The sequence below is a fragment of the Dromaius novaehollandiae genome, unplaced genomic scaffold (genome assembly GCF_036370855.1).
Source record: "Dromaius novaehollandiae isolate bDroNov1 unplaced genomic scaffold, bDroNov1.hap1 HAP1_SCAFFOLD_41, whole genome shotgun sequence".
NCBI lineage: Eukaryota > Metazoa > Chordata > Aves > Casuariiformes > Dromaiidae > Dromaius > Dromaius novaehollandiae.
Genome location: NW_026991492.1, coordinates 629,194 through 639,297, shown reverse-complemented (window position 1 = coordinate 639,297; position 10,104 = coordinate 629,194). Strand labels below are relative to the sequence as shown.

At 51.9% G+C, this 10,104-nt stretch overlaps 1 protein-coding gene across 1 annotated transcript; it reads left to right on the top strand.

The window, feature by feature from the left end:
* Nucleotides 1-8,424: 8,424 nt before the first annotated feature.
* Nucleotides 8,425-9,330, top strand: LOC135326929 (olfactory receptor 14A16-like). The gene has a single exon (XM_064504570.1). It carries the CDS (start codon nt 8,425-8,427, stop codon nt 9,328-9,330), a length of 906 nt encoding a protein of 301 aa, XP_064360640.1.
* Nucleotides 9,331-10,104: the final 774 nt, after the last annotated feature.

The following is a 10,104-nucleotide window of genomic DNA, read 5'->3' as shown; positions in this document are numbered from 1 at the left end:
AAGTGCCCTTAACACCCATCATCTGGAGGGCCAGGACAGGGAGCAAATCTGGCAAAGTTTTGCCTTTTCCCATGCATTTTGCTCAGCTTTCCTGCTGGCTGAGCCTTCCCTGGGCCTAGGGAAAGTCACTTCTCCTGCCTGAGTCTGTTTTGGGCCTTGGGCTTTTCAGTGTCCCCTCAAAGCAGTGCTTCTTGCCTGGGGGTCGCTAAAGCCTCTGGCACCCAGGACATACCCAGCTGCCACCCAAGGTCTCCTGAGGGGCTTTACAGCCCTGGCACTCTGGATCTCCCACAGTTTTGACCCTGGCCATCTCAGGACATGCCCACACACTGCAGTGCTGCTGTCCAGGCTCCAGTGCAGAGCCTGTAAGGCAGTGCAGTGCCTCAGGACCTGCATTTGGGCTCATTCAGAAGTTTGTGAGGTGACCATCTACCAGCTCTGCAGCTGCTGAAGCTTGAGAATGTCCCTACAACCAGCCTTCCTGCTCTTCCTAGTCTCTGCACAGTCCCAGAGTGACTCTTGCAGAAGGGAGGCTCCATCCCCCTTGAAGGCTGACAGAGATGGGGCTTTGCAAGTCACTGCCAAGGGAAGGACTCGTTTACTTCTTTGGGTTGCTCATCCAGCCTGTGGCACCACCTCTGTGACGCTGTGAGCCCAGCTGTGCACCCTGAGGTCTCTGCCCTTTCTCTGCCCTGTCTCCTGGGTGTCTGCCCAAAGTCTTGCCAGTGCACCAGGGCCATGGGAAGTGTTGCTTTGGAGAGCTCACTTGAAGCTGTGACATGTCGTGGAGCTGCAGGCCTGATGGAGACTCGTGTGGGACGTGGCCATGCCCCCACACCCCCTCCTGCACCTGGCCCAGGCTCCAGGGAGGTCTCTGAGGAGAGCAGTGGGTTTGGTGTGGGTGGGATGGGTTTCCCTTGACATGCCTGAGTCCTGCCTGGGTTGCTCTGAGGGCCCAGGAAAATCCCTCTTCTCTAGGGGCTTGCCTCAAGGCTTTTCCAGACTTCTGTACAGAAACACAGCCTGGTCCAAGATGCCCAAGAGCAGCACAGCCCCCAGCATGGTGCAGGACCCCCAGGAGCTGTATGGCTCTCCCTTCTGTTTCCTCACGTCCTGATTAAATTAACAATTTCTAACATCCCCTTTACAGCACACTCTCTGGACAGTGTAACACTGTAACTCCTTCCATTACTTTTTGTTCATTCCCATACCGCACTGCTGATTTGCACTTTTGGGAGTTTAAAGCTTGCTCTGACTTTCAGTAGTTTGTTCCTCTGGGCAAGTCCTTCATTCTGTTTCTCTCTAGCATGTCCCATCTATTCAAAAGATTTCTAGTCAGGCTATCCCTTGTGGACCTCACTGGAGACAGCTTGGACTTAGCATGCAGTTGAGGAGTGTAATTATTTTTAGGAAACTGCATCATGCTTTTATTTATTTTTTTCTTTTCCTTGAAATTAAGAAAAATTCTTCTGTGTCTATTTGCAGCTTGTTCTCTAAGGCAAGCAGGTGGGAAGTGGGGCATATGAGCTGCAACATTCAGTTGCAGACTTCAGTGGAGAAAGGTTAGACTTTAACAGGAGTGATGCAAGTCCCAGGTCGCTGATGAGGGCAATGGCAGGGTTGGGGAGATGGGGAGGAAGAGTGTCCACACAGTGTCTGACCTCCAGGACACTGCTTTTCCTACATGTCCTGTCTTCCTTAGGAGACACTCTCAATCTATATCATTTGGAGAATGTTGCTGTCACTTATTGTGAAAGCTGAAAAAGAATACTAATCAAAAAAACCTTAAAAAGCAGAAATACCTTTACACTATGCTCTAACTGAAGTCACTATCATTCCGCTACACTGCTGAAACCAATTAGCCATACATTACTTGAAGAAAATTATAGAAAGAGACGTGGTTCATCGGGCCTTTTTGCATTGTAATGAGCCCCAAGGTATATGTGGTGCTGAGTCCATGAACCTCAGCTATTGCGAGGAGATGGAGCAAAATGTTCAAGTCAAAGTCCGAAGCAAATCCCAAACTTTTGTAGAGCGTTAATAGATCCCACTGAGGGCCATTACCAGCAAAGACTCACTGGGGGCTGATGAGAGCAGAAAATTGTAATCACCCGTTACAGGTAGGCAAAGGAAATGTGCAGGTGGCTCTGGTACCATGTTAACCCTTGATGTGTTTTTCAAGCAAAATGGCCAAGCATGGACACTGAGACCCTGGGAAGGGAGATCCTTTCCCCCACGTGTTTTCCATGGTTCTTCCTGGGGGCAGTGTGCAGGTCGGGGTGTGCAATGCTGAGTGCAGGACAATGATATGAGACCTCCTGGGCTCCCCAGGGGACAAGGGGACAACGAGGCCTTGGTGTCTACTCATAGGCCTCGGTGGCAGAGACACTAGCCATAGCAAAGGGGACAAAGACCTCAGTTCTTTTGGAGGCTTTCAGCCTTGGCATTGCCCTCGATCATCTCCACCACAGGCTGTCCTAAGCTGTCCCAAAGCTGTGCCTCTTTCCATGCACCCTGTAGACACCCCAGCTTCTTGTAGACACCCCAGCTTCCTGTCACTGCAGGATCTGCCCACTGTTTCTGATGTCCCTCTGTCCTTGCTGGCTGCTCCTTGAAACACAAAGCCAGGGGCTGATCACGGAGTCCCTCTCGGTGTCCTGTTGTACCACAGCCCTACCCTACAGGTGACATTCTTGTCACCTGAAGCACAGTCAACCTGCAGTTTGTGGCTCTTCCCCCTTCTCATGCTGCTTCCCACTACCAAGAAAAGCTCCAGCATCTCTGAAACCGCCCTGTCACAGGCAGTCACAGGCAACGACTGTATTGGCCTTAGCCTCCACTTCAGCAGACTAAAGCAGCCCAGGTCCCTCAACCTCTCCATACAGGCCATGTGCTTCATGAGCACAACCCCATCTTGGCAGACCTCCTCTGGACCCTCTCCAGTTGCTCCCCATTCCTCCAGCACTGGGTATCCCACAGTGGGACACACTGTTCCAGACATGGCCACACCAGTGCTGAGTTGAGGGGGATAAGCACTGCCCTTGCCTGGGTGGCCATGCTCTTGCTAATGCAGTCCTGTATGCAGCTGGCCTCATTTGTGGTGAGCACGCATCATTGGCTCATATGGCATCGCTTGTGAGGTCCAGGGCCTTCTCCTCATGGTCAGTCCTCTGCCGGTCAGGTCTCTGCCTGTCCTGATGCACGTGTTGTTCTGCCCCACTGAGGAGCCTTTCAAACAGGACAGGATGTGGGGTATACCTTTGCATATCCCACCTTTACCTGGCTTCCCAATAAAGCATGACCCATTCATGAAAACCCTCGGAACTCCATCATCCAAACAGCCTTTTGCCCGTCTGGATGTCTACTGCACATCCACTACTCTCCTTTCCTCCACAAGTGCAGGTCTTCTATCACATCAGGCAATCAGGTGGGTCAGGAATGGTTTACCTTCAGGAAATCCATGCTGATTGCTCCCAGGCACCTTCTTCATGTGCCCAGAAATGGGATCGGAGAAGATTTGCTCCATGACACACTCCTCACCAGAGTGAGGCTGAATGGCCTGCAGCTCCCTGGTTTGTTCTTGGGGCCTTTTTTAAAGATGGGCACAGCATATTCCTTCTTCTCCTCATTGCAACCTCCCCTGATCTCCACAGCCTTTCCAAGATGACAGAGAGCAGCCTTGCTGTCATAGCAGCCAGCTCTCTCCATGTCCATGGATGCCAGCCTTCCAATCCCAGAGACTTCTATGGGATGACTTCTAGAGACTTAGGCACTGCAGGTTGATTTTCTCCTCAGGACTCCTGACTTGAGCCCACAACAGCTGACAACAGCTCAGGAGACCTTGTTGGTGAAGGCTGAAGCCAGGAAGGACTTGACTTCCCCAGACCTATCTACCTCTGCTTTTGCTAGGATCCCTGCCCTATTCTGCAGTGAGCCCACATTTCCTTGTTGATTCTCTTGCTGTCACTGAAGCAGTAGCAGCTCTTCTTCCTGCCCTTCACATCCCCTGCAAGTGTCCCTGTCCCAGGGGAGCTTTGGCTTCCTTAACACCATCCCTACTTTGCTGGACAGTATTTCTAAACTCCTCCTTTGCAGCCTCTGCCTTCTTCCCCTTTCCGTATGCTGCCTTATTGCCCTAGAGCTCACGTGTGAGCTCCCTGTTTAGACACGCTGGTGTCCAGAGATGTCTACCAGCTTTACAAACTGTTCCTGTGGAGCATTCTTGTGCCTGATGGATGTTGTCCTTACCTGCTGGCTTTGCTGAGCTCCTCAGCCCTTCAGAGCTGCCTCCCTTGGTCCATCCCATGGAAGAGCTCCATACATCCAAGATGCCCCTTCACACATAGGGAACCCCCTCCTGATCTTTCTCTGGTGGTCTCTCCCAAAGAACTTGCACCCTGCCATTGAAGGACTCCAGTCATGCGAGTGATCCCACCACAGCTCAGCTATTCCAACAATGTGGCACTCCTGTGACAGCATAAACATCTCCAGTTGCTCCTGCCTGCACCCCAGGCTGCATGTCTTTGCATATATGTGTTGGCTTCAGCACCTCAGCTCTGGTGCCTGCTGAAGATTTGTCTCAGGAAACATGTTACCAAGGACCTCGTGTATGCAAAGGCTTTGATTGCAAGTGGTGACATGCTGGCATGGATAGCAGGTGGCAATGTAATGGTGAAAGGAGGTTCCTACTGAGAGAGCAAACCCTGCAGTGCCCGAGGCAGGAAGAAGCAGAGCTGGGCTGTGCAGGAATGCCAGGAGAGGGGTTTGCTGCCTGAGCTGAGTCTGCAGCACTTTGGGGCCTGTGACAGAGGTGAGCTGATCTCCAGGCAGGACAAGATGCAACTGAAGAAGCCCCTGGGCCTGGGCAGCCCGTGATCCAGCCACCCTGAGGACACTGTTAGCCCAGCGCCTGTTCTTATCATATTGGGGGGTGAGAAGACATTCAGGGGAAGGAGAGCTAGAAGGGTTTGAGAGGGCAGAGACTAGAGTGGAGACCTTGCTGTGATGGGCCTCTCCCATTTATGAAGCATGCTTGGATGCAGACAGTGCAGATTTTGCCTAAAGACAGTGGTGGGATTCATTTGCTTGGGCACAGGCAGGAAACCTGAGATGCCCTGGGACACTGGCCCAGCAACCACTCTGAAGGGGCATAGTTTTCCTGTAGGTCCCGTGCTGTATCTAGTAGGGACACATGGTTATCCTGGACACCCCAGGCATCTGAGATGGCCCCACAGGCCTATTTCTGTGTCATTAAATCAAGTGTCTGCACTGACCCACAACAGCTGTTTTTAGCATTGGGATCTTCAGATGTCTCAGCTCCCCAGTGAGATGAGCTTTAGTTGTAGTAGGCATCCAGGGTCATTTGAGACGACCAAGAAGATTCCCCAGCTGGCCCCCACCTCATGCTCCAGAAGGATGTGGGTCTCCTAGTCGCTCCATTAGAGTAAACAGACACTGGCACATGCCTGGGACCACCTCTGTCTCTTCCAATGTCCCCAGGTGTTTGTGTGTGAGCAGTTGACTCCCACCCTCCATCTCCAGTGATTACGATGGGGGGGGGGGGTTAGACAAGGAGCTCCCATGCAGACACGTCTGTTGTGCTCACTTCAGCTTGGTAAGGGGAATCCTGTGTGTTTGTGGGGTTCACAGCAGGGATCTGAGTCCCACTGCATCCCAAGGGCTTCTAAACTGGCATGAGATGCCCAGATTGACTCATCTGAATCAACACCTGAACCCTGTGTCCATGATCTCCCTTCTTGTCCCTGCCTAGATGTCCTGCCCAGTAAAGAGATGGGAATAGGGCCTTCCAGAGTGGGACATTTCCACCTCTCATAGATAGTCATCCTGTGATGAAAGAAATTGCAATGTTGCAATCTGTCTCTCTCCACTCTTTAGCAAAGGACAATGAGATGATTATTTTAGTCTGCCTCAGGGAATATTTCCCAGGAGGAGGGAGCACAAGGGACAGAGAAATTCAGAACTTCAGCTGGGCCTCTGCTCCTGAGTGGGTCCAGGCTCCTGGGATGGAGGGAGCTCATGACAACCTGGCAGCACTGCCCAGAGACAGCTGTGTGCAGGAGCAGCTCCTCTGCCAAGAGCAGCAGGGCTGCGGGCACTGCCTGCTGCTGCTGACAGGAGATGAGAGAAGGCAGAGAGGAGTGCAAGGCAGTGTGGAGTGAGATGACAGCTGAGTGCTCCTTGTGGGAGAAATCTTCACAGCCCTTGACACGGTAAGCATCTGGCTGCAGGGCAATGCTACTGAGGTTCCTGGGGGTGTCTTCTGAACCCAGTCCATCCTATAATTGGTAGATTGAGTCATGAATTCAGTGACCTCTGGCAGGACAGGTTCATTCTCCTGTCAAGAAGGCCATGCATGGGTCAGGGGTACCAGCAGCTCGAGCTCATGCACAGGTTATGTCCAAAGGGTCTTTTCAGAGGAAGATTAAAAAAAAAAAAAGGCTAATTGAAAGGGAAGGAGTTTTCCTTCTAGTAAAAGCTCATTAGTACTACTAAAACTAGAAAGAATACATCTGAATTTTGGCAGGGAGACAAGAAAGAGGAAGAAGCTTTCTGGTTTGGCAAGGAACGTGGACTCCCAAACCTTCACTCTCAGAGATCAATAGCTCTGTGAGAAACTCCAGCAAACCCCTTCAACCCCACCTCAGCCTAGAGACAGCACCAGCAGCACCTTTATTGCTTTATAAGAGTTTTTCTGACCCGCTCCTTAGGACCTGTGAGAACAGATACCTGTGCCCAGTGCCCTGTCCTGGAAGGTTTCTGTAGGGCAGAACTGAGCACACAGAGGGTGGGATGGGGTCTGGGAGCACTGACTGGGAAAGGATGCTGGGACAGAGAAAGAGCTGCCAGCAGGGACAGCTCCAGGCAGCAGAGATGGGCAGGGAATGAGAGGGCACTGCCAACAGAATCATCATGGGAGAATGGATTTGAGCAAGTCTTGGTCAGTCCCTGCAATGCAGACAGCTTCTTCCAAGCAAGCCTCCCATGTCTCCTCTCCCACCCAGCAGAGCCTCTGCCCTGACAGCCATGGGGTCTGGGGCATGAGCCCCCTCCTCTGCAGCCAGACCTCCAGCAGAGGAGAGGGGCCTCTCTCCTGCCGCGGGCCTGTTTACTGCTGCCCGACAAAGGGGCTGAGAGCGACTGCCCTGTGATGTCACCGTTTGTGATGTGGCATGTCCAGCTGGGTGAGGTGAAGGTTTTCCTTAGTGCCCATCTGCCTCTCTCTCCTTGCCTCCCTTGGCAGCAGGATCATGGTGTTGCTCCCTGTTTCCCCTCCTCTCCATGTTGCCCCTGTTCTTCTCTCAGGCTCCCTGGTGCTGCTGGGTTTTCAGCTGCAGATCTGACACCTGCCCTGCAAGTTGTGCAAGAGAGGGGTCTACTTCGGAGTGAGGTGTCCGCAGCCTCCTTCTAACCTGTGTGACTCCAGGAAATGCAGTCTGTGGGGTTAGGAGTTCAGGTGACTCTCCCTTAAGGAGAGCCCATCCTCAGTCCTAACGTCCTTTGACCATTTCCGTGTCACGTCCTGCCAGACTTTGAGCTGCCCTCCAGAAGGGCACCGCTGCTTCATGGCATTTCTCTGATGTCTGAGAGATCCATGAAGAATCTGTAGAGATGCTGAGAATATGGAGATGGTATTGGGAAACTGTATACCGGCAGCTGAAAAGAGCCCTGTGTGTCCTTGCCTAGAAGGGGAGTGTGGAGACCTCCCCCTGGTGCCCTGAGAAAGGGAGAAAGGGTTGGACAGCTGTGGTTTTGAAACTAGAGTTATCTGCTCTTAGCAGTGGCTGGTTTCTTTGTAGTGAAACGTATGAGAGTGATGGTCCTCCAGCTCAAAGCACTGTGAGCACAGGACAGCTGGGAACAAGGCTAACGAACAGACAAACTATCCTCACTCTGTACCAAGTGGCAGTGTATCTTTTTTTTTAAAAAAAAAAATGACTCACAGTAGAAATGCTGAGAATTTCTGCCTTTGAGGAACACTGCCCAGGGGTAACAGGGGCATCTAAAAGAAAAACAATATTAAAAATTCCCCAGAACTCTGTTTCTCAACCCTCATTCTTTAGAGCAGGTAGTGTAGACACTGAAAAGACCTTCCACATGATGAACAGATTTTATTTGACAGAAATTATGAGAGTCAGAGCTGTTTACCCATGTTCCCATGTTCCCACTACCGTACAGCAGGACTGACTCCTCTGCAGCCCATGGGCAGAGGCTTCTGCTCCTCACAGCACACTCAGCCAGCACAAACCAGACCTCAAGTAAAGTACCCACCCAATGATCCTCCAAAAAGAGAGAGAGGCGATGTGGTGTTTTCAATGAGATATTTTTTTTTTCCCTTGGAACGTCTCTCCTAACTTGTCAATGTCTTTTCCTCCTTAGCCAATCCCCAAAGCCCAGTGGGACCAAATGTCCAACAGCAGCTCCTACAATGAGTTCCTCCTCCTGGCATTCACAGACACACGGGAGCTGCAGCTCCTGCACTTTCTGCTCTTCCTGGGCATCTACCTGGCTGCCCTCCTGGGCAACGGCCTCATCATCACAGCCATAGCCTGCGACCACCATCTCCACACCCCCATGTACTTCTTCCTCCTCAACCTCTCCATCCTCGACCTTGGCTCCATCTCCACCACTGTCCCCAAGTCCATGGCCAATTCCCTGTGGGACACCAGGGCCATTTCCTACCTGGGATGTGCTGCCCAGGTCTTCCTGCTTCTCTTCTTGTTTCCAACAGAGCATTCTCTTCTCACTGTCATGGCCTATGACCGCTACATTGCCATCTGCAGACCCCTGCACTGTGGGACCCTCATGGGCAGCAGAGCTTGTGTCAAAATGGCAGCAGCTGCCTGGAGCAGTGGGTTTATCAATGCTCTCCTGCACACTGCTAACACATTTTCAATACCACTCTGCCAAGGCAACACAGTGGAACAGTTCTTCTGTGAGATTCCCCACATCCTCAAGCTCTCCTGCTCCGACTCCTACCACAGAGAACTTGGCCTTCTTGTGTTTACTGCCTCTTTAGGCTTTGGGTGTTTCATTTTCATTGTGGTGTCCTACGTGCAGATCTTCAGTGCTGTGCTGAGGATCCCCTCTGAGCAGGGCCGGCACAAAGCCTTTTCCATGTGCCTCCCGCACTTGGCCGTGGTCTCCCTGTTCATCAGCACTGCAGTGTTTGCCTGCCTGAAGCCCCCCTCCCTCTCCTCCCCAGCTCTGGATCTGGTGGTGGCTGTTCTGTACTCGGTGGTTCCTCCAGCAGTGAACCCCCTCATCTACAGCATGAGGAACAAGGAGCTGAAGGATGCCCTGAAAAATTGATCCAGTGGGAACAAGGTCAGCACCAATAAGTGTCCCACTACATACACACCCCAGGGTATCTGTCATGAAGGCTGTGTGTTGTGCATTTCTTTCTTTCTCACTTTTCTCTTTTACATTCATGTGAAAAGAAAAAATGTTCTGGTTCACATCAGATCTCCTCAGGAATCTCTCATTTGAATCGGACCCAGAGACTGTGTTGAAGCAGGAAGCCAGGCTTCCCCCTTCATCAGCAGAGGTGGAGGAAACCTCAGATCCTGCTAGTCTGAGATCTCTTGGATGCCCTCAGCGAAATGAGGAAAGTCTGGTTTTGGCAGTGTCTGTTTTAGCACTACCACAGCAGGCATTGCCTTGCCACAGCCTTGGCCTGAGGGCTGCAGCTTTCCTGAAGACCTGTCCACCAACAGCAGCAGGACTTTCTCTTTCCAGGGCTGGTCTCCTCCCTTCCAAACTGTCCCGTTGTGCTCTGATGTGTGTATAGGCCTAAGCGCTCTCCCAACGTGGTGGTGGGAGGGTTGTGTTTCCCCGTGCATTCCTGTGAGCACAGGCAGGACCAGGCATTTGGCACATTGATGCCAGACCTGGCCTCCAGCATAGCACTGCTGTAGTAAAAGGCCATCTCCTTAGTGACATGCCTGAAGTCTGGCCTTTCTTCAGAAGATGGAGTCAAAAATACACCCAAGAGATTGCACCACAAAAGGGCCTGCTGCGCTGCTTGTGAACTCCATGGGCTCTGGGGCACAAGCTTATAGTCCCAGTGTGATCTGTTAGGGACAA